General features: G+C 42.7%; 1 protein-coding gene across 1 annotated transcript; it reads right to left on the minus strand.

Moving 5' to 3' along the window:
* Positions 1–46: 46 nt before the first annotated feature.
* Positions 47–12772, minus strand: sap130a (Sin3A-associated protein a). Its single transcript, XM_031311998.2, has 21 exons — positions 12669–12772; positions 11904–12031; positions 11232–11488; positions 10500–10667; positions 10283–10409; positions 10033–10148; positions 9813–9937; positions 9475–9622; positions 8959–9049; positions 8715–8819; positions 8463–8604; positions 6477–6592; positions 6016–6303; positions 5287–5458; positions 4389–4487; positions 3920–4281; positions 2789–3034; positions 2555–2680; positions 2346–2449; positions 2071–2184; positions 47–1454 (listed from the first exon to the last, which is right to left on the minus strand). The coding sequence occupies exons 2-21, from the start codon at positions 12013–12015 to the stop codon at positions 1296–1298; spliced, it is 3177 nt and encodes a 1058-aa protein (XP_031167858.1). The 5' UTR covers positions 12016–12031; positions 12669–12772; the 3' UTR covers positions 47–1295.
* Positions 12773–25285: the final 12513 nt, after the last annotated feature.

A 25285-nucleotide genomic window follows, 5' to 3' on the forward strand; every position in this document is an offset into this window, starting at 1 on the left:
TCGATGAAAGTGTTAAAAGGAAAACACTAATAAACAGAGTGTATCTGGTATGTTTAAGTATCTTTACTATAATTACACAGACAAAAACAATGTACAATAGCTTGATGTTTTGGGCTCACTTCATCTCGTAAACGTCATTATCGCTGACTCTCTACGAAATGAAGCGGCGCACATCACACGGCACGAAATGTTTCATCGAGTACAAAACTGGAAAAGAACCAGGTCAATGGAAAACCAAAAGCACATTTACAGTGATTTACATGAATTCAATCCACCAGTATGATCACACAAGGATACTCACTCTCTTGCTTCCAAGCACTAACTCTTTCTGAAACCAAGCGATAATATAGTTTTCACCACCATGACATCCATTTACTTTGGATTAAGATGATGATTATTGGCAGTTTAAATGGAAAGTTAACTTGGCATTATGCATATGCAGTATGTTCTCACTTTCAGATAACCATCTTAGGTCCCTAATCATCCTTTAAGAGCATTTTGTGGATATTAAATGTATTACATTTGACACATTTAGGTTCTCTCCTAGTACTTTTTTTTTTTTTTATCTCAACCAACTTTATTTCATTATCTTCTAGATTACACCTAAAAGTGTGGCTGGTAACTAGAAAAATGCAGGTGTTTGGAGAAAAAGGGGAAGCAGTGACACTTTTCTTTGAAAGATATTTTAAGAATATTTAGACAGCACGTGGAACAGCTTTCACGTGTCCCCATCCATTTCATGTACACCTGACAAAATGAAGGCACAGATTAATGAAAAGAGCACGATTGAGATTAGCCTGTGTACACACAGCTTAGTGATGGACTCCTTTTTAAATGATTTTGATTTGACCCATTCAATTACTCCCATGTGGTTCACCTTAACTGAAATACTTTTATCACTTTTTACTACAACTGCATTTAGTGCCAAATATCAAAGACACACAATGCACCAGTTCAAACATTGTCTTAAAAGAAGAGGCAGAATTTAGGTTATTAAAATTGGTCTCTGGGGGAGGGGTTGGAAGGGGAAACAGTGACAGGGCTGTCCAGTCAGACACTAATGCAACCTACAATGCTCCACGCTCAATATGTGCGCTGGGTATTGAATGAGAACCTATTCCTGACGGGCTTTCTGCTTCTTTAAGCCCTCCTGTCACTTCTCTCTGTCTGCTCTCAGGCAGATAGGGAGGGTGCGTGCGATTGTATGCAGCAAATCATAGCACCAGATTCTGAGCAGCTCCCCCCCCTTCAGAGAGGGGGCAGCGGGGGTTGTCGACAGAGGAGAAGGGCCAAGCTTATGCCCGTTCTTTACGCTTCAGTTTGGAGGACTTCTTGACAGCCCCGTTCTTGTTGAGCAGCTTCAGCACTTTCTCCTTGTGGTCCAGCACTTTCATCATGGTGTCTCTGGCCTCGGTGACCTGGTCCATCACCAGCTTACAGCGCTGCATGTTACCCTGAGGACACACGCACAAACAGTTAGGGTAACCACAGAGTGTGGACTGGTAGTTCACCTGCCCAGGTGCCCTTGAACAAGGCACCGAACCCCCAACTGGTCAGGGCGCCTGTCCATGGGCAGTGCAGCCCCCTCGTTTTGACATCTCTCCATTTGTACATGTATAGGTACTGTGTTTTTCAGGCCTGTGAGTAATGTATGTGACTAACAACTAAGATGATGCTCTTCTACCGCTTGGTTGCATTGTTTTTGCAGTTTTGACATAGAAAATATTATTTATCCATTTACTGTCATATTCTGAAGGTGTTCTCAAACAACCAGTGTTTACCGCTGCTGCCTCAACTGTTTCCACTGTACACATGACACTGCTGCGCTCATGTATGTGCACAGGTGTTTGCTGCTGAGGCCTGAAAATGATTGTGGACTTTTTTAAAGAACGGAGTTGGATCAACATTTTTAGATCGTCTGATTTAGGCCAATAAACAATGTTTATAATAGTAGTTAACAAAACTTGCTTTCCATTTAATTTGTATAGATAATATTGGCAAGCAAAAACTGCAAATAACTGAGCAGAGAAATGTATATTTTAAGGTCTGGGTCTGCAGTAACAACCTTACCTGTATAAGCTCGTTGATTCGGTGCAGGTCATCATCGGAGCCTGCTCTCTTCTTAGGAATCAAACCCTCTTGAAGGGTGGAGAGGCGGCTGTACACATCATGCTCCAAACTCGACTACAGACCAAGAAACAAACGCAGCGTGTTTACAGAAATCAAATAAACTAAAGGGTGCACAAGAATGATTTCCTCTCTGCACAGTATCACTAAAAGACACCAGTGAATTTGAATGAACGAGTAAAAGTGTTGGATTCTGCAGGTCTGGGGCCAGCACTCACCAACTGCCTGAGCTGGGCAGCACACAGGTGAATTTTCCAGCCTTGTGCTCTGCATGCCACTCCTCTCTGGTTGGCCATATCCTGTAAGCTGCCCTTCTTCTCCTCTGAGAGAAAAGAAAAGGATTGTTGTGAGAAAGAAAAAGCCAATGTCGTTCGTTTCTCATTTGCTGTATCAAATAAAGGCGTTTTTTGCACAGGAAGCTACTGACCTTTGACCCGGATGTCGCTGTACCTCTGGAAGTGGTGGTAGGCAGCTTTCCAGGGGTTCCTGTAGTGCCGCAGAAGAGTAACAGGTGGTCGAGGCCTGACCGGTACATAACGCACTCCTTCCTCATCTGGAAGACAAGAACAAGCGTTGAGCGTTGATTACACACTTTTTTCACTGTGACAATGGATTGCATTGTATTAGATAGATAGATAAGCCTTTATTTATTATTACATACCAACATATTCCCTTGGTGGAGATTCGCGCCTCTCAGCCCTGCCGGTGATGGGCCTGCCTGGAGCCTTCTCCTCATCTGTGCTGTTGGTCTCCACCATCTCGCTCTCCTCTGTAGAAATAACATGCTGCTGCTTGCGGGGCTTCTTCCTCGGGGAGGCCCCAGGGATCAGGTCTCCTATGGCGGGAGTGTTCAGGGTGGAGGCCTGGGTGTTGAGGGCCGAGGCTGAAGACAAGTTTGAATTGGGATCTGGGGGGAAGAATAGAAACACATTCGTTTACTTGTGTGTATACAGTATTTGGCTTTTCTAAAGCCCAGTTCAGACAGATGTTTTGCAACGAGACACGTTGAAACCTGCAACTACTTGCAATGCGCTGGTCTGTAACCTTCTGAAACCTGCCAGTTTACATCAATGCGACGTGACAAGACAGTGTATCATCTCCATAGCAACCACTCTTTGTACTTCTGTTCTAACTTCTGACTTTTCAGGCTTTTTTGTAGCTGGATACCATTTGCAGCGTCTTAAAATATGAATAAGGATAGAGATAGTGAGAAACTTGCTACAGTTGCATTTCTAGTAGTGATGTATTGGCGGAAAAGTTTTATTTTTCTGATTCACTGCTTTGTTCCAAGGCCACTCACTCTCTAGCTTGTTGGACCACATACCTGCTGCAGGCTCTCGTTGAGCCTCTGTCTGAAACTCTGCCTTTTTGACCAGTGGACAGTTTGTAACGTAGAAATAAAATAGATAATGGATCAATCTATTTCCATGTTTTGTAGCCGACTTTACCAGCTGACTTCGCTATTGGCTGTTGAAACAGGTGATGTCCCTTACTTTCTAAAACCAGCCTGGGGAGACTTGACTCCTCTGGCTCCACCTACAGCCTGTAGTGGGATTTTCAAAAATCCACAGCTCCCTGTTCAGATGCACCAATCAGGGCCGGGGGGGTGTTCTATCGTGCACAGCTCTCCCTTGTGGGGGGAGGGGCTTAGGAGACTGTTTGGGCTTTAGCAGAAAGGAGGGAGGGACTGAGAAGTTGTTGATGTTCACATTTTTTGGCTAAGTCCTGAATCTTCACAATCCTATCTACAGCACCTTTAATCAATTTCACTGACAACTGGTATGCTCCTCACCTGGCTGCGAGGTTTCCATGGTCTCCACCTCCTGCTTAATTTTCAAATCTGGGCATGTGGAGCTGGCAGCACACGCTGCAGTGCTACTGGCTGCAGGCTGAGTGGGGGAGGCCACGGTGTTGGCCATTGAAGCAGGGACGGGGGGAGTTACAGCCATGGCTGCTGGCAGCGCTGAGAGGACAGTGGAGGGTTGGGAGGGAGGAACAGGCCCCGGCGTCGCGAGCAAGGTGGGGATGGCTTGGGCCAGGTGTTGGGCGTTTGAGGACACGCCCTGCTGCTCTCCTCCTTGAGAAGGCAGTGCATCCACTGTAGCCATGACAGGAGGGGCCACCGCCATGTGCACCTCAGCTTTGGGTTTCACTCTGAGAGAGGAAGAGAAAGTGTCAGCTTACAGACTCATATCATAGCATATAATGACCGGATGTGAACACAGATGTAACCAATGTGATCGATGTTGACAGAGGCTCACCCTGCAGGCCGGGGAGATCCTGCTCCCCGCACGCCACTCTCAATTCTGCCACTACCGGGTTCACTGGGCTGGGCGGGGATCAGGTTCTTACGGACACATCTGAAACACAAACAGGACTGGTTTGGTAAAAGGAACTTTTTTCTGGAACAGGTTTCTGTCAAATTTTTATTTTTAATTTTTATTTGGAGAGTCTAATGCTGACAGTCAACCTGCTATAAAGTGACTATGTGCCACTGAAAAGCCTAGTTTAAAAAGCCAATGTATATACAGAGCAGTCTCAAACACGGTTTTCAGTTTAGCTCTAAAATTAGGTCAGGGTTAGGTTGGTCTGGATCAACGACAGTTCATTTCCAGGATAACTGCCGACACTGCCGGATGTTCCGGCGATGTGTGTTGCCGCTGTCCAACTCTGTTCTCTTCAGGAAACAACAAACTTCGAGCTGGCAAGCTACACGCAGAAAATGGCAAGTTTAGAAGAACATTGGGATCATGCAACAAGGCAGACCTGCTTGGTTCTTTCAGGGAATGATTGTAAAGATTTACAAAGAATATGTTTACGGCATTTCCTCTCTAACTGGGACGTTTTGGGACCGTTTGGCGGGGAATTGCTATGGACAAAATACACACGGAGATACACTGGTAAGAGCAAATGAGGTTTAACCATGTATCAGCTAATTTAAATAGCTCACATTACTGTATTGTGTAAACAGTTAACTTCATTGAATATTCATGAAGTTAACTGTATGGATGAACAATAGTGGTTCTCTTTTGCAGGGTGAAAAGGTTCCACCAGTCTGCTGAATCCGACTTGGAGCACTCTTACAAGCAAACCTTAAGGAAAGATGTTTAGCCAATATTCCAGTAGGCCCACCGTCTTGCGTGCTGGTGTAATACTCACCCTTCATTAGCGGGCTTTTTGCGGAGGATGCTGGGTCTAGGGGAGGACACCAGAGGGGGGGCTCCCCCTACTCCTCCCTGGGCGTGTGCCTGCACCATGGTGGCAACTGGCTGGGTGGTGCTGAATGTGCTGCTGATGGGGCTAGCTACAAAACCATCAGCCAAAACAACACCTGTAGAAAATATAACAGGCATTACAAACAGCCCCCCACTCAGTGAAGCACTCAACACCATGTCGTTTTTACTGAGGCAGTACAGATTTAAGCTTGATTCATGGTTCTGTGGAGGCTCCACGCAAAGCTTTCACCATAGCCTACGTAAGTGGCCTGAAGTTTATACTTCAGTGCGTTGGTGTGTGCGTCGATCTCTTTAAGAGAATTGTAGGGCCGGCATGTGTGTGTGCATGGGGAGTGTGTGGTAGAGAAAGTGAGAGAGTGACGGCGATTAGCTTCGGAGCGAGTCCCGACTCTCGAGTCATAGAGAGAGAAACAAAGTGTCTCCCCTGTTCTTTCTGACCACGGTGGGAAATCTGGAGCAGGAGAAGTTAACCCTCTCCTTGATTTCATATTGTTTATGGAGAAGGAGAACCAGGACATGAGTCGGGGGGGAAATGCAATGCTACCAAGCCACGACCGAGTGACGTGCGTCGCCGCGCTGTGTAGTTACATTTTTCGAGGTGTGACGTCAGGCATAAATCACGCTGAAGTATAAATCACACTTTATTGATTACCAGGTTTTGCTTCAGACTGCGCTTGCTGCTGCTGAGTGACTATTGGCGCCTGCTGTAGTCCTTGTGTGCCGATTGGTGCAGACGTGTGCAGGCCCTGCACTCCTATTGGTGCAGGCTGAATGCCCTGCGCAGTGATCGGCGCTTGCTGGATTCCTTGGGTGCTGATCTGTGCAGATGGGAGACCGATCCGATCCACTGCCATCAGCTGCATGTGGTTTAGATGGACAGTGGTCGCCACGCCTACTCCAGCTTGGGTGGGCAGCGCTGAACTCGGAGCTTGAGGAGTGACTTATTTACAGGGAAAATAAAGTTAAAAGGAGATCTTTGTGCTACCAAGTTTGCATGTTTAACACAAGTACATAGTTCAGAATATTTTGTCAACATCAGTCAAATAATAAAGGGTATGTTAAACCACAGCAGCTGTGATTGCCAGTATAACAACGTTGGTTAGCAGAGCTTACCAGGATACTGGCGGATGGTGGATACAGAGCTGCTGATGGGCGTGTAGGTGTGTGTCAGAGGGTATGACGAGGAGTACGTCGGCAGGAAATACTGGAACTGCACAGGCACCGAAGGCCTTCAAAACAAAACATACAGTACAAGATTATTCCAACACTCATCGTCAGCTGGATAAAGTATCTGTACTCATGAGGTTAATACAAGTTGATGCCATTTTAATTCTTGTCTTAACTTCCTTAAGTATTAGGGCTGGGTATCGCCAAGGATTTCCCCAATCATTTCGATTATGATACACAATGTCCTGATTCGATTACTTTTCCGATTCGATTAAATATTAATTACCTTAGGGAAATTTAAGTTACAATACCAATTTTGCTTAGATATGAAAGAGATTGTCACGAGAACTGTATAGGCTGTATATTGTATAATTGTACAAGCAAGAAGCAACCCTCAAAAATGTTTTATAATGCACCAGGTTAATGTTTTCATTAGTCAAAGGGGGTCCATTCTTCAAAAGGCATATATTAAAATATGGATTTTGGGATGTTTGAGTAATCGATAGATTACTTAAAGATTATTTTTTAATTGGAGAATACATTATTGTAACCTACCCCGCCTTAGTAAGGGATGCAAATAAAAGATAATTTCCTATTAATCACAGGATATGGATCTCATAATTAATAATCATCATATTCTCCATATCCATATATTTATACACAAGTCATTATTATAAAACCACCCATCTATTATTTCCTGTGGTGAATTCAAATATGCTCCCATAAACATAATCAATAATCAATGGGTTAGCAAAACAACCTATTCTTATCCTTTTATCATCAGGTGGTTTATGGCGATGCCGATCCTGTTGGTCCAGACTGAAATAATTTAACAACTACCAGATGGACTGGCATGACATTTTTATGCAGACATTTATGTGTAAGTTATAATAATTTGATGATCCTCCAACTTTAACTATTGCCAACATGAGGTCAACATCTTACTTCATCATGCTAACACTGAGATGGTAAACATAAACATAAACCGAGCATGCAAGCATGCCGTGTTGGACACAGTGGTGCTTTGGGCTTAATGCAGAGTACAGCCTCACACAGACTCTAGTGTGGCTGTAGACTCTTGTTAAGGTCCTGGCACACTGAGTCCAACATTTTCAGACGTTAAAAAATAAATACAACCTCACGTTGTTTTAATTATGTTTACACACTGCCTCCGAAAATTCCGTCCGTCATAAAAGAAAATTCAAGTTACATTTTTGTGCATTTTTTTCACATCTGTAGCAAGCATTTTGATGTGTTTTAACAAAGAGAAGGTATGAGCCTATCCAGAAATGCAAGACATTTGCAGAGTGCAGTTTATCATTTCATAACTCAAATCATCGAATAAACAAACAACGAGCCGAGGGTGAAGCAAGACGTCACTAACAACAAAAATGTCTAACTGAAGACGAGAAGACGATTCGGGAACTTCTGTCGAAATCGTCAGGCAAATTTCAAGGAACGGCCAGAGAGTCGCCGTTTATGACCAAATTACAAACCAGATATGTGGTCGCGGTGTAATTTGGGTTGTGTCTTGCCTCGTGCACGCTCTAGAAAGAGAGACAGGAAGACAGGTCTACAGTGTTTAAATTAAGTTTTACATGATATAGTACATTATTTTATTAGTTTAGTTTGTAATGTGTAGGTATGTAGAACTTTTAAAATACATGTTTATGTTAAAATAAATATATACCTATACAAGTAGTTATGTCTCCTGTTGTATTGGTTTGCCATCTTATGATAATGTGCAAATATAGATATATGAATGTAATGGAACCTATGCATTTTTTAGAAGGAATATTTGAATGTCATGTTTGGGCAATTTTAACAGCCCCTCAGTGGTCAACCTCTGTCTTCGTATTACCAAAACATTGTCTATATTATGCATGTTTTTGTTTCGTAGTATAACTGTGTCAACCGGCCAACATTGCTCACCTGTTGTCACTTCTTGCTTCCATGGTGACAGAGTTAGGAGATGAGCGATGGCCTGGGATGGGGATGAGGTTGGTTCTCTCCCCAGGGTAGTCCGACTGCACACGGGATGAAGAGTGCGCGATGGGCTGAGGGACGACTTTAGCTGTAAACAACACCAAACACCACTAAGAATTCATTCAGATCAAGATAACACCTCCTGCTTATGAAGTACACCACAGTGTTCCAACCTAAGACGCCAAAGGGCCAACTTACCAACAGGAATGGCAGAGGTGGTCACTGCTGTAGCATGAGAGGAGTGTGATGCCATTGTCATGGTGACGATAGTGTTACTGGTCATTTGGCTATGTGGCACAGAGCCTATATAAAGATGACAAGATAATCCATCATTTGTATAAGATTAACTGCACAATTTGCAGTCTCATTTTGTGTTCCCTCAGTTAAACGTTACAAAGTTTTGTGGCTAGCTTATAAACATTAATATATAAAAAGGCAATACCTATTGTTGTTGTTGATGAAACAGTGTTAGTGGCAACTATTGGTGCCACAGTAGCTGCAGCTACCGGTGTTACAGGACTGAAGATGGGCTTCTGTTGGGAACAAAAAGTAAGAACAATTATTTCAGTCACTGTATTAAATGACCATTAGAGCTGCAACTGTCGATTACTTTCTTGATTAGTTGTTCGGTCTATAAAATATCAGAAAATGAAAAATGTTGATCAGTGTTTCCCAAAAAGCCCAAGATGTAGTCCTCACATGTCTTGTTTTGTCCACAACTCAAAGATATTCAGTTTAGTGTGGCAGAGGAGAGAAGAAACTAGAACAATATTCACATTTAACAAGCTGGAATCAGAGAATTTATACTTTAAAAAAAAAAAAAAAAAAAAAGATTACTCAAACCAATTAATTAATTATCAAAATAGTTGGCAATTATTTTAATAGTTGACAACTAATCGTTTAATCTTTGCAGCTCTAATGACTATATTTCTGGAGGCAACCATCAAGAAGCAGGAACCTGTGTCATGGTGTGCGGAGGCTGAGGCTTTTGAGCCCCAATTGCAGGGTGAGACGGCAGCGTGATCCGTGTGGCGGTGTCACGGGATTTCTGAGACCTCTGAATACTGACGGTGGCCGGAGGGGGGTGAATGGTCAGCCCTGGTCTCCTGGGGAAAAAATAACTGTCCCTTTAGTGCATCAAATCAGGCACAGGCATGGTTTGATAAAAGTCCAGAGGGATTGGTCAGTGCAGAACCATTCTCACCAATTGCAACTGACTTATTATTCTAGTACTGAGTGACACATGCAGCATCTCTACTTAGGCCCTAGTCAATACATTATTGGACTGCTACTTACCCATGTGCCAACTCTGCAGAGTGTGTGACTGCTGGGCTGATAACTGGGGACTGAGTTCTCGTTGCTGAAATGGGGGCCACCACAGTTGGAAGCACGGCGGTAGACGTTGTTACAGTAGGGCGGGACTGGGGACGGTGGGAGGATGACACTGTTACACACAACGTTTTTCCAAGGTCCAAAATGATACCAACAATTCTTTAGATGAAAGTACACCCGGTACCTGAATAGTCTGGTGGATGATGTGCTGCACTGTGGGCTGGCCGGGGCCCGCACTTGCTCCGGTGGCTGGCCGCAAGACCGTTTTGGGGTTGGACATAACAGCTGCTGCAGCAGCCCCTTCAGAACAAAGAAATAGACCTTTGTAGAGAAATGCACTGCCACAGATGAGTAGTAAATGGACTACTATTTCAAGTACAAGCAAGCATCAAGCCTGCCATACTGCCATACTGTTCCTATTACATCAGGCATACCTCGGGGTAAATGGGATGTGAAGGTCTGCGGAGGGACCGTAGGGGTCCCGATCTGCAGTGCTGGGGCACTGCCCCTAATGATCTGAATGTTGGCTGGCATTAGGTGGTGTAAGTTGCTAGAGTGACCCTGAAACACAATAAAAGCAGCCCACAACTTCAGTCATCAGCCAGAAAAAGACAACAACATACACTAACAGCCGACTCACAGTGCACTCACCTGCTGACCGCTGATAGTTGCCACAGGAATAGATGGGGTTGGAGCAATACTGCTCTCTATGGTGACAGTAATGTGACCAGGCACCTTGGAGGGTATGGGAATATGACCCTGGTTGGAAGCTGGTGCTGGGGCAATTAGACGACTTGGCATAGGTAACTTCAGGACAGCCTAAAAAAAAAAGACATCTCTGGACTTTAGCCATGAAGGGTGTTAAGAACAATGCTAGAAATACAAGTTAAGTGAATGCAGAAATGTTGCAGTAAAACACATTTTTACAAGGTCATTATAAAGGTTAGACAGTTTGCACATGGCAAGTATCCTCATCAAGTTGAGAGTAAATTGTATTGGTGGGCCAGTTATCAAGCTATCAAAGCCCTTCCAGTTAAATCACCTTGGAAACAATTTGTTGATTTATTACCATAGCATTTTATAGCACACCTGGTTTTATAAGTATAAAAATAACACATCAACTAGATCTTTCAAATCTCTTCTCCAACATTTAAAAAGTAGTTGATTTTGAATATATTTTGTTAAAATACATTTTCAGTCACAGAGTTCATCACTCCAAATTAAATTACATAAACAGGAAGTATTCAAAGCTGTAAAGTCTATTTAGACTGAAAACAGAACAGGAATAAATCAACCTGAACAGTTTATTGTTCTCTAACCACAGAATGCATTATATCTTTGACAACAATGAAAATGGTAAAGACACTACTACATAATCAGTACCTTCATCTGTCCCTCGGTGAGGACTGCAGGCTGGCCCTGTGGGAGGTGGACAGAGGGAGCAGGTACAGTCACAGGTGTGCCAGGCTTGATGGCCACGGTTTGTGGAGTAGCTTGTGGCTGGCCGAGCGTCTGTACTTGTGGGTAAGGTCTGACCACCATGGTCTCCTGCTTGTCATCTCTGAACGCCAAGCTTCCCCCGCCCCCAGCATGGGGGTGATCCTGGTGCCCGTGGTCAGCATCCCGACTGCTGTCAGCATCTGCACCAGAGAAGCAAAAAATAGTTTGATTAAACTCTTACTTACATGTGTCTCTCACCATACATAAAATATCCTGCTAGTCATTTCAGTGGCAGTAATACATTTTATTTATATAGCGCTTTACATGGTACTCAAAGACACTTTACAGTAAAACCAGCACATATATCACATTAAAACATTTAAGCAATAAAACCGACACATAAAAGAAGCATATTAGAAGCAGTTAAAAACAATACAACCAGTAACTATCAGGTGAGAAATGTAAGACTATTGGATGTGGAAAGCTAATCTGAAGAGGTCCAGGTCAGTACAGTCACGGATGTGTATGGGCAGGGAGTTCCAGGGGAGGGGGCTGTAGATGTGTATGGGCAGGGAGTTCCAGGGGAGGGGGCTGTAATGGTGGTCAGTACACTACCTGGTGGGTTTGACGGCTGGGTGATAGACACCAGGTTTCCTGCAGCGGGGATCTGAGGCGCTCCCCCGCTGGAAGCAGGCAGCCCGTGTCGGGGGAATTGCTGGGAGCTCATTTGAACTAATTATGACCTAAAATAGTAGAAAGATTGTACATAAATGTCAAGTACCAGACACACTGAAGATATCACTAAGGTGTTGAGTCAGTTGATGATTCCTCTCCTAGCTATATTAAACATGTATGACGGCTACAACAATAAAGCCTACCACAGTTAACCCTTTAAAGGCTAATGTAGCGCTGTGTTTACCAGCAAGCAAAGTCGCTAACATTAACAAAACGGCGTTGATAATAATAGATACCGTTATGAATACATACAAGACAATATGATTTTAGTGGACCTTTGTTTACCGTTATGACCATCATTATGATAAAACTGCTCGACCACAACTGCACGTTGCTTATCAAATATCAAGTTTACGTGCAAGTACAAAACCGATTTTTCGACAGCCTACATCAATATGACTAAACGCGATCTCTGCGCAGTGAAATAAGGCTTCCTGTGGCCAGTGATTTTGGTTTGGTAACCTTAAAACTAAAATGCTACCTTGTTAGCCAGTTATCTTAGCTAGCAGCAGGCTAACGTTAGAATCGCTAACCCTGCCGCCGCCTGCTTTTCTTGCTAAATCCTGAACTTTGTAAAGGGTACAACGGCATAAACTTCGTCAGGCTAAACAAACAAACACTTCTCTACGTGTGTGCAGATGTTACCGTGTCGTGAAGGTAGTAGGCAATGGTCGTTTTGTGGATTACAATTTTTCCATTCGTCTTTTCTTTTTTCCAACATGTAAGCCGGAAGAACGCTCAAGAAGAACTGGACCGCCCAGTTTCATTCCACCAATCAGAAAAGAGACTCTCAGATCGCTGACCAATCGGAGCTACGGAGACGTTTCGACCATCCTAAACCTGCAGTGCACTGGAGTCAATCTTCTAGCAATGCCAACCCGTTAAAGGCTATTAATAGGCCAGTGGTGGAAGAAGTTCTCTGATCTTTTATTTAAGTCAAAGTTATTAAATTAGTAAATACTCAATTACAAGTTTAAGTCATTTAAAATACTTCAGAAAAAGTACAGATTATTAGCAAAATGTAGGCCTACCAAGTATCAATTAAAATGCAGAAACATCTCTTCTTCAGAGAGTTACAATATTTTATGTTATTATTGATGCACACATGTAAGCATTTTAATGTTGTAGCTGGTCGATGTAGGCTATATATGTATCATAAATGTAGGCTATGTAAAATCTTAATCTACAATAGCTGTCATATAAATGTAGTGGCCACGGAGTAAAAAGTACAATTGACTGGACCTACGAAGTAGGGTGAAATACTCAAGTAAATAGGCTACTACAAGTAACTCAAAGTTCTTCTTAATTGGGCTACACGTAGTAAATGACATGTAGCCTACTTAAAAGTACTTTCCACCATTGACAGTGTCAATGTTAAATTCCAAACCATAAAGGGTTTATATGGTAGCCCAGTGAACTGGGTTAGGGTTAAAGGTAGTCTGCTGATGCCTCGTCTGTGACATCGCCCTGCCGGTGGAACGCTACCACCGGCTCTAGAGTCTAGAGTCTCCCGCTTTACAATCTGATTGGTTCGGCCGGTGCTGGCTGCTTTCTTATTGGTTCCTGCCAGTGAACTTAAATCTGAGCCTTCCTAGTGCACTAGTGCTACTGCAATACTTTGGTTGAAACACTAGAGAGCAGTAGCCACTTCCACAAATGTCAGTACTCTACTCTACTGTATGCCCCATGATGTTCACCTACAGGATGAAAACACTGTAAATAATAAAATGATTGATGGCTGAATTCCATTTAGCTGCTTCATTTTCAGGGTCCTGGTTTTGGTATGGCTTACTACAACTGAAACAAACAGAGCCATTGTTAATGTTATTCGTAACATCTGCCTGATGACATGTCAAAATGTGTTTTCATAATGTCCATTTCAGAATCAGAATCAGAAAGGGCTTTATTGCCAAGTATGTTGCACATACAAGGAATTTGTCATGGTGTTGTTGGTGCATGTCACACATTCAAATATAAGAAGGATAAAAAGAATATAAACAATATCAGTATAAATATATACACACAGTATGTATTAACAATAAAATAAATGTAAATAAATAGTAAAATAAGTTAAACAGTAGTAAAAAGGAACGCTACAGCAGAGTAGGTACAGTGGCATGAGGAGCCAGAGGTGGGGTGTGGAGAGAGTCAGGGGGGGTTCCGGGCCTTGTTAATAAGGCTAGTGGCGGAGGGGAAAAAACTGTCCTTGTGTCGTGAGGTTTTGGTCCTGATGGACCTCAGCCTCCTGCCAGAGGGGAGTGGCTCAAAGAGTTTGTTGCCGGGGTGGGAGGGGTCAGCCACAATCTTTCCAGCACGCTTCAGAGTCCTGGTGGCGTATAGGTCCTGGAGCGGCGGCAGATTGCAGCCAATCACCTTCTCAGCTGACCGAATGACACGCTGCAGCCTGCCCTTGTCCTTGGCAGTGGCAGCAGCGTACCAGATGGTGATGGAGGATGTGAGGATGGACTCAATGATGGCTGTGTAGAAGTGCACCATCATTGTCTTTGGCAGGTTGAATTTCCTCAGCTGCCGCAGGAAGTACATCCTCTGTTGTGCTTTCTTGACGAGGGAGCTGATGTTCAGCTCCCACTTGAGGTCCTGGGAGATGGTAGTTCCCAGGAAGTGGAAAGACTCCACAATGTTAATTGTGGAGCCACAGAGGGTGATGGGGGCAGGTGGGGCTGGGTTCCTCCTGAAGTCTACAACCATCTCAACTGTCTTTAGAGTGTTGAGCTCTAGGTTGTTTTGGTTGCACCAGGTCACCAGGTGGTCAGCCTCCCACCTGACTGGAGGTGCAACTGTTGGTGTACAGGGAGAAGAGCAGAGGAGAAAGAACGCAGCCCTGAGGGGATCCGGTGCTGATGGTCTGTGAGTCGGAGAGGTCTTTCCCCAGCTTCACATGCTGCTTCCTGTCAGACAGGAAGTCAGTGATCCACCTGCAGGTGGAGTCAGGCACGCCTAGCTGGGAGAGTTTCTAATCAGTGCAGCCAGCATTATGGCTATGAGTTAAACTCAATGTCACAATATCAAAGGGTAGTTTTGTTTTCTGATCTCAATATAGCCCTACAATAAGATATTTCAGAATTTTTACTTGTCAATTGTGAAGCAAATTCTAAGTGTTATTCCCCCCCCCCAACATATCTTTCTCTCTCCCTGATGAAAACCTGCTCACAAGCACAGATAAAATAAATGGATTCCGTTCAAGGTCAATACAAACAAAAAATGTATTAGTTTTTTGAAATTGTTTAACATGGGCAAATGGTGCATAATCTAATTATGTATGTGCTAATTTGCATAAATACCACAACAGATCTAAACATTGGGTATAGCCAGGTGAAAACGTCTTGTTGAATCTTGTTGACATCTAACAGTAAAAGACTTCATGTTAGGGTCTGAATGGAACCCATTTAGGCATGAGCATTAATACATAGAGGCAGGAAGAAGTACTTTAAACCAGCCTTTATTCATTATTATTTCAGAGAGGGGGAACAGGACCTACCTTTTGTCTTCTGCATTCTCCTTACCCTTGTCTCCTGTTCTTCCCTCAGACTCATCCCCCAGAAACAGTCCCACGGACCCAAGAATCACAAGTGCTTGAGTCAGAAAAGTCACAGTGACAACTCGAGTTTATTCCTTTCTGCACAGAGATTGTGCAAATAAACTCCTGTCGAGTTCACATAGGGTAGGAATTCCATTCATAGCCAGTTTTCTCAATTCATTCTCATTCCCTGTTCATTTCATTGCTATGATTTTTGAGTTGTTTCCTGTGAAAACATTCCCACTGCTGAGGGGGAGGAACATTTCTAATGAATTAACATGAATGTAAAAAAAATCTGACCTGCTTGTTTTCGGGATGATCTGGGGCTGCCGTAAATAATGTTTCCATCACACTGTCCCTCTTAATCCACCTAACATCTTGCTTGTTGTTTGATGGCTGGCTGGTGGATGGATGACGATACGGATAATTCATAATACCACTTACAGAGAACACACAAACTCGCTATTCTTAAAATCAAAATCACTGAAATTCAGTGATCTGATTCATTTTCCAAACGGCACAAATAATGTTTAAAGCAATACACAACATACTCCTGGCTGGCAATAATTAAACAATATGTTTTAATAGAGATGGGGGATATCATTTAAGGGGAGAGTTCTTTTCGAAACATCTTTGTGTTGGTACAACGTTAAAGACTTTTTGTATTTCTATATGTGGAGTGAGATTGTGGAACCGATTGAGAACATTGTTAAAGCATTGTCCAAGTACGAGCCAGTTTAAAAAGAAGTACAAAAATATGGTTTTCAAAAAATACAGGGAGGAGGAAGGCTTTTGACTTTCAGATTCATTGATTTGTTTACTTAGATTATTTATTTATTTTTATGGAAAATATATACATAGGAAAAATGTCTTTACCTTGCGGTATGTAAATATACATCTGTAGGAAATTGTAAAGATAAACACGCTATAAATACTTTATGTAAACATCTAGCTATTAATGGTGATTATTATATAGTAGTGGAAAAGGTGGTAGGATTAAACAAGCTTTTGCTTCTTCCTATTCCTTTTCGGACATGCTATATTAATATTTTGTGTGTTTTTGTGTTTTGTTTGATTTTAAAATGTTCGAAATAAAGCATGAATATTCATTCATTCCTAAGGATTCACAGTGTCACATATATGTTTAACATTAAAACAAGATTTATGAAATCATTCCAACAACTATTTTAATAGCTTAGTATTCTATGCAAAAAAAATGTATGTATATAAAATAGGCTTTAGGCCGCCCTACAAATTATTGTAGGCCCAGTTTAATATGCAACATGTTATACAATATATGTAGTAGGGGGTCCCTGCTCCGTCTCTCTTCCAGTTAAGATGAAGCTAATCAGCAGTTAACTGAAAAAGGCCGGAAGGTGGTGGACGATGGCTGCTTCTGGAGGAAAGGAGTGTAGATGTTTGTCTGTTGACCGTCAGCTTCAGGCGGTTGGCAACAACTGGACTGTGAATGGTTAGGAAGTGATGGATCAGGAAGTGAGGTTGGGGAGATGGAAGAATGTGGAAGAGTGGAAAGTAGTTTAAAAGAAACGCAAAAATGAGGACAAGGATAAGTCAGATGATAGTGACAGTGATAAGGGAAAAACTACGGTGAAAAGGAGTGAAGATGAGTTCAAGGTATTTGTCAAACTGTTGCAAGAGGGGACTACTTTTGATAAGTGGAGTCCAATCCTACTAACCAAAGCTCTACATGTGCTAAAAAAATGAGAAATGGTTCTTTACTGGTAATATGTAGAAATGTGGAACAACAGAAAGCAATAAAGATAAATAAACTAAATGGACAACGAGTGAAGTGTTCAATGGTGTTTGACAAGAAGCTAGTTAGGGGTGTAATCTCAGGGATTCCTCTAAGTGAGTCAGTGGATTCAGTGAAAGAAGGAATAAACAATGTTAAAGTCAGGGAAGCAAAACGACTAAAGACAAGATGGAATGGAAATATGTGTGACAGTCTTTCAGTCTTGTTAACTTTTGAGGAAGAGAAACTCCCAGAAAGAGTCTTAATTGGCTACATGAGTTATGGTGTCAGGGTTTACATCCCTCCACCACTGCTGTGTTTTAAATGTCAAAGATATGGGCATGTAGCTGCGATATGCAAGGGAAAACAAAGATGTAGCAAATGCAGTGGTGATCACGAATACGGAAAATGTGAAAAGGGGACAAAACCAAAATGTAATTGTGGAGGAGAACATAGTGCAGCATATGGTGGATGTGAGACTAATAAAAGAATGCAGGAGGTTCAGCGAGTTAAAGTAGTCCAAGGTGTTTCCTTTGCGGAGGCAACTAAGAAAGTCCCAAAAGGTGTGCTGGTAGAGGCAATAAAGACTAGGACTGAAGTTGTACGGGAATGTGCAAAGTGTGATAAATTGAAAGAAGACACATTGATTGTGAGTAAAGGTGATTTTGTGCTCTTCACAGCTGAGATAATCAATTGTTCGGCACAGACCAGTAGTAGAACTGAAAGAATTAAAATAATTGTTAAGTCTGCCGAAAAATACTTGGATGCAAAGGGAATGCCTTGGGAAAAAGTAAGAGACATTCTTAATGATGAAGCACAACAATCTCAGACATGGGTTGGGGATACATAATGGTTTTAATTATACTCCAGTGGAATGCTAGGAGTTTAATTGCAAACGGTCAAGAATTCAAGAAATATGTTGACAGTTTCAAAGAAAAACCTAATATAATTTGTGTACAGGCAACATGGCTAGTGCCTAGGTTGGATTTTGTAATAAGGGGTATAATTCTATAAGAAGGGATAGGGAAATAGGTAAAGGAGGAGGAGTTGTAATTTTTATTCAAAGGGGACTTCAGTATAGAGAGATAAAGACAGGGAATGACTTGGATTACATAGTTACAGAAGTAAGGTTGAGCGAGGATAAGGTGACAATTATAAACTTTTATAATCCATGCAGGCAAATGGAGATGAGACATCTGGAGGGATTTGACAGGGAGAATTGTTTGGTGTGGGGATTTTAATGCACATAGTACATTATGGGGAGAGAGGGATGGTGTTAATGGAAATGTAATTGAAGAATTTATGGAAGAGAAAGAGTTGGTATGTCTGAATGATGGTTCTGGTACCAGAATAGACGTGGCAAAGGGTACAGAGACAGCAATAGATCTTACTATTGTCACAAAAACAGTTGCAGTTAAATGTTCTTGGGAGGTATTGGGGGAAAATACAGTAGGAAGTGATCACTATCCTATTAGAATTCAGATAGGAGTGGAATTAAGAAAGGAACATGACATAAGAGAAGAGAGATGGATTTTAGATAAAGCAGATTGGGATAAGTATAGAGAAGTTAGTGATGAATTATTGATATCTATTGATAATCATGATCTCGAGAAATGATGTTGTGAAATTAGCAGTGGTATAATTGTTGCAGCAGGAGTTTCTCTTCCAAAAACTAAGCCTAAGACATTAAATAAAATAGTACCATGGTGGTCGAAAGACTGTGAGGAAGTAATACAAGATAGAAATAGAGCATTTCAAGAGTTAAAGAGAACACATCATTTTCAGAATTTAGTTTGATATAAAAGATCTCAGGCAATAGTCAGAAAAACAATGGCCCAATCCCAAAGTGAGCCCTGAGGACTAAAGACTCACAGACTTAATTGATCTCAGGTGCTGAGTGAGTGAGTGTGTGAGGCCACATGGGCTCAGATAGGTAGAAATGTGATTGGACAGCACTTCACGAGATCACGTTACCTTAGCGACGTTTAATAACAAAGATGTTGCTGACACTTGCCGGTTTGGGAATTTCATTTTAAGTTTGTTGCTTTCCACACAGCCAAGGCACAGAAGACGGCTGCCTGATTCCAACTTTTTTCAAACTCTTGTTTTACAAGCTGGACAACAGGTTGGTCCAAAAATGTATTTACAACTTTCTTATCATTAATTATTGTTTGTTATTTGTTTTTTTTAAGAGTACTTTTTCAAGATTTACTCAGAAAGAGATTAATAAATTAGATGTGATGTAAACAAAATCTTACATACCATTACATATAGTATTTGTCTTTGTTCATAGGCTTACCAGAGCACCCCGTATGCCATGTCTCGAACGCCCCATCGCCATTATTACGCCCTACAGACACCCACTACAAGGAGGTATGCAGGAGTGCTTTAATGTGCGACATGACAGGGCCCGGTCGATTACTGAGAGGACCTTCGGAGTGATGAAGGCACGGTGGTGGAGTACCTTGTTCAAGGCACTGGAGGTTAAGCCTGCATTTTGTTCAGAGATCATCCTGGCCTGTGCAGTCCTCCACAATGTGTGCCTGAACTATGGGGATGTCCTGGAAGAGCCAGAGAGCCAGCCTGAGGATCCTGCCCCCCCCTGCTCCAGTTCAACAGTTCCAGGAGAGAAGTGGAGCCCACATCAGGGACAGGCTATGTGCCCAGATGTCTGCACCCCAACAATCTGGGGCCATGTAAAGGCAGGCATCAGTTCTGTGGCAGCCTTTTTTGACATATTGTATTGTATTCAAAATATAAGTTTGGTTGAGTGAAATGCCCTTTTATGTTTTGCCATTTTGAGCAACCTTGTGTTGTGTTTAACCTTTTCTGTTCAATGATAAATATGGCATACTTTGGCTCATAAAGTTATGTATGACTATATTTCTGAGTTCTGTGATTCTTGTGATGGATGCAACATTTTCCAGGAAGTTACATTTTCATACAATATTCAGTTGTACACCCTCAAATATTCTTACAACAAAAGCTTAGAATCCACCTAATGCTAATCACAATTTAAACACCACACATGCAGATGAGGGCCAACTCAACCTTTAATGAGCTTGAAATGAGAAACAAATTTGCCATTAAAAAATGTAAAAAAACAAACCCCTAGGGTTCATATCTCAACTAAAGATGACATCATTAAAAAATTATTTTTGCTTCTTAACCAGTTCCCCAAATATACCTATCAAAGTATCAATTTGCTGTTCCCTTCTCCTTATTGTTCCAGTAATCCTACTGCTCCCAATAAGTGACAAAATAACTCCAACATGTTCCTATTTACATGTTGTGATTTGTAGAGTCACAGCGTGTACAAATAACTTAACATGACACACAGCCATCTTCTAACCGTAAACAAACTGGGAACTATATTCTCAGACAGGTTTGCTGCAAAGCAAATCATTCCGCCCAAGTACTATATTCTTCCGCCTGAGAATATAGTTCCCGGTTTGTTTACGGTTATAAGAAATCAACAACATGTAAATAGGAACATGTTGGTGTCATTTTGTCACTTATTGGGAGCAGTAGGATTACTGGAACCATTCACCTGCATGTATTGTGATGGGCTGATGCCGCTGGAGCCGTCAGACAGCCTTACAACACGCACGGAGATGAGAAGGGTATGTATGGACTTGTCTAACTCTGGGGGTTAGGATGAATGAGCTAAAGTCCCAATAAGTCGGCGTGTTCCTTTAAAAGAAATGGGAATGGAGAACACTGTCACACCATATCAAGCCAAAAGAAAATGGGCAAATTTGAAGTAGTATAGGGTGAATTTTTATTATTAGCTTGTGTGAATGGGCTACTGGAACACATGGGCTGTTTTATGGGTGTTTGTTTACTCAACACTGATGGTGTCTTTAACAATATCCAAGTTGCTTAATAAGTATTTATCAAAATGTTTCATGTGTTAACATACGCTTGTGTGAAAGTGAAACAACTTTTAATTGTTTTACACAGGACCTGATCCTACCACGAACTGGAGAAGGGACAGAGGGTGGACAGGCAACACCTGGTACCTGGCCTTTCTTTGCAGCAATGCACAACATTCTGGGGCAGAGAGACTCCACCAGGCCTCTGAACATAATTTCTACGGCAGTGGACTCAGAGCCTGATGGGGACACACCCAACACCTCTACTGCACCACCATCCACTACCCCAAAGGCCAAGAAAAGAAAAAATGAAGTTGTGGAGTACTTAAAGGTCTATACTGAGACGCAGGAAAGGAGACCGATGGAGCTGGATGCCAGAGAGGAAGAGCGTGAGAGGAGAAGAGAACAGCAAATTGATACTTTGATAGGTATATTTGGGGAACTGGTTAAGAAGCAAAAATAATTTTTTAATGATGTCATCTTTAGTTGTGATATGAACCCTAGGGGTTTGTTTTTTTACATTTTTTAATGGCAAATTTGTTTCTCATTTCAAGCTCATTAAAGGTTGAGTTGGCCCTCATCTGCATGTGTGGTGTTTAAATTGTGATTAGCATTAGGTGGATTCTAAGCTTTTGTTGTAAGAATATTTAAGGGTGTACAACTGAATATTGTATGAAAATGTAACTTCCTGGAAAATGTTGCATCCATCACAAGAATCACAGAACTCAGAAATATAGTCATACATAACTTTATGAGCCAAAGTATGCCATATTTATCATTGAACAGAAAAGGTTAAACACAACACAAGGTTGCTCAAAATGGCAAAACATAAAAGGGCATTTCACTCAACCAAACTTATATTTTGAATACAATACAATATGTCAAAAAAGGCTGCCACAGAACTGATGCCTGCCTTTACATGGCCCCAGATTGTTGGGGTGCAGACATCTGGGCACATAGCCTGTCCCTGATGTGGGCTCCACTTCTCTCCTGGAACTGTTGAACTGGAGCAGGGGGGGGCAGGATCCTCAGGCTGGCTCTCTGGCTCTTCCAGGACATCCCCATAGTTCAGGCACACATTGTGGAGGACTGCACAGGCCAGGATGATCTCTGAACAAAATGCAGGCTTAACCTCCAGTGCCTTGAACAAGGTACTCCACCACCGTGCCTTCATCGTGTTCCTTTAAGATCTCTCTGTTGGGCCAAAAACAGGTCATTTTGCCAACCATTTTATGACAATTAAAAACAAAGGTATAGAGGGATTTTTGTTACAGAAGCAAAGTAGCGAAGCCACACACACTGTAGTGCATGTGCCTTTAGCTTCACAAGTTATCCATTGCTAAATTGTTGCCGGAATAGTTTTAGAAATTAACAAAACTGTACGAAACCATCAGCAGACGCATATCTGTGTCCCGTAAAAAGAGACTTGTGATCCTGTCGTAACTGGATGAACTGCAGGGTTTGTTGTTCACTCCCTGATCGAAAATAATAGTTGTTGGAATTTAACATGCTAGATGACAAGCTAAACATTACTGGTCAGGAAGGCTACTTACATGAATAGTTTTTCTTTGGAGGACTGTTATCTGGATTGGTTTGATCCATGTTAAAAGGTGTTGTTGGTTGCTGCTGGCGTTTGTCCGTTCCGTGGTTGTGTGTTGTGCCGTTTACCTTTTGTAATTTCCGGATTTCCCTATCGCGGTAAACGTCACAACGCTTTGAACTGTGGGTAATTCGCTTTGGTGAAGAATGCATCGATGCACACTTACAGAAAGGGCTCGGTAAGTGTGTACTCAAACCCTCACGCCCTTTGAAATTCGACATTGGGACAACCCTAAGCCCTTACGAATTTTGCGAGAACGCGCACCAAAGTCCGTGAGTCTGTGAGTCTGGACTTTGGGATTGGGCCAATAAGACAAGCGAAAAAAGATCACTGGAAACAGTTCTGTGACTCTATTGGTTGAACTACTCCAGTGGAGAGAATTTGGAACATGATTAAAAAAATGAAAGGGAATGAAGGGAATATGGATATCCAATGTTGACTGAGTCTGGGACGGTGCCTAAGGAGTGGCAGACCGGGGTGGTGGTTCCCCTTTTCAAAAAGGGGGACCAGAGGGTGTGTGCCAATTACAGGGGTATCACACTTCTCAGCCTCCCTGGTAAAGTCTTCTCCAAGGTGCTGGAAAGGAGGGTTCGGTCGATAGTCGAACCTCAGGTTGAAGAGGAACAATGCGGATTCCGTCCTGGTCGTGGAACAACGGACCAGATCTTTACTCTCGCAAGGTCTACATGTGCTTTGTGGATCTGGAGAAGGCCTATGACCGGGTCCCCCGGGAGATACTGTAGGAGGTGCTGCGGGAGTATGGGGTGAGGGGGTCCCTTCTCAGGGCCATCCAATCTCTGTACAACCAAAGCGAGAGCTGTGTCCGGGTTCTCGGCAGTGACTCGTTTCAGGTGAGAGTTGGCCTCCGCCAGGGCTGCGCTTTGTCACCAATCCTGTTTGTAGTATTTATGGACAGGATATCGAGGCGTAGTCGGGGTGGAGAGGGGTTGCAGTTTGGTGAGCTGGGGATCTCATCGCTGCTTTTTGCAGATGATGTGGTCCTGATGGCGTCATCGGCCTGTGACCTTCAGCACTCACTGGATCGGTTCGCAGCCGAGTGTGAAGCGGCTGGGATGAGGATCAGCACCTCTAAATTGGAGGCCATGGTTCTCAGCAGGAAACCGATGGAGTGCCTTCTCCAGGTAGGGAATGAGTCCTTACCCCAAGTGAAGGAGTTCAAGTACCTTGGAGTCTTGTTCGCGAGTGAGGGGACAATGGAGCGAGAGATTGGTCAGAGAATCGGCGCAGCGGGTGCGGTATTACATTCAATTTATCGCACCGTTGTGACGAAAAGAGAGCTGAGCCAGAAGGCAAAGCTCTCGATCTACCGGTCAGTTTTCGTTCCTACCCTCACCTATGGTCATGAAGACTGGGTCATGACCAAAAGAACGAGATCCAGGGTACAAGCGGCCAAAATGGGTTTCTTCAGGAGGGTGGCTGGTGTCTCCCTTAGAGATAGAGTGAGAAGCTCCGTCATCCGTGAGGAGCTCGGAGTAGAGCCGCTGCTCCTTCGCGTCGAAAGGAGCCAGTTGAGGTGGTTCGGGCATCTGGTAAGGATGCCCCCTGGGCGCCTCCCTAGGGAGGTGTTCCAGGCACGTCCAGCTGGGAGGAGGCCTCGGGGAAGAACCAGGACTAGGTGGAGGGATTATATCTCTAACCTGGCCTGGGAACGCCTCGGGATCCCCCAGTCGGAGCTGGTTAATGTGGCTCGGGAAAGGGAAGTTTGGGGTCCCCTGCTGGAGCTGCTACCCCCGCGACCCGAGACCGGATAAGCGGACGAAGATGGATGGAAGATGGATGGATGGAATGTTGACTGAGGGGCAAAGAACTATCACTAGTAGTAAGGAAAAATCAGAGGTTATGGCAAACAACATTAGCCAAAGTGCACAGCACAGGAAATTTACATCATGAAGAAAAGAGAGGTAGAGAAGAAAGTTAAAAATATCAGTATGTGTTTGACAATGAGGATAGTGGAGGAGGTGTATTGGATGTATTATTTACAAAGTCTGAACTCAATAAGGCATTGAGGAAATTAGGTAAGTCATCTCCAGGGAAAGATATAATCTGTTATTCCATGTTGGAGAACTTAAGTGATAAGGGGAGGATGTGTTGTTGAGTATGTATAATAAAGTATGGATAAATAGTTGCATTCCTAGAACCTGGAAGGAATCTATAATCATTCCTATTAGGAAACCTGGGAAAGATCCTCAAATAGCGAATAACTATAGGCCGATTGCTTTAACGTCTCAGATGGGGAAAACTATGGAGAGGATGATAAATGACAGGCTTACATATTAACACATATTAACATAAAAGGCTTAATGCAAAATTATCAAAGTGGTTTCAGGAAAGGTAGAGGTACCATGGATCTCATTGTATACATAGAAGATACAATAAGGAAGGCTCAGGTGAATAAAGAAACTGTAGTGGCAGTATTTTTTGATATTGAAAAAGGCATATGATATGTTGTGGAAAGATGGTATGCTGATTAAGTTA

This window comes from Sander lucioperca, chromosome 11 (assembly GCF_008315115.2).
Source record: "Sander lucioperca isolate FBNREF2018 chromosome 11, SLUC_FBN_1.2, whole genome shotgun sequence".
NCBI classification, from domain to species: domain Eukaryota; kingdom Metazoa; phylum Chordata; class Actinopteri; order Perciformes; family Percidae; genus Sander; species Sander lucioperca.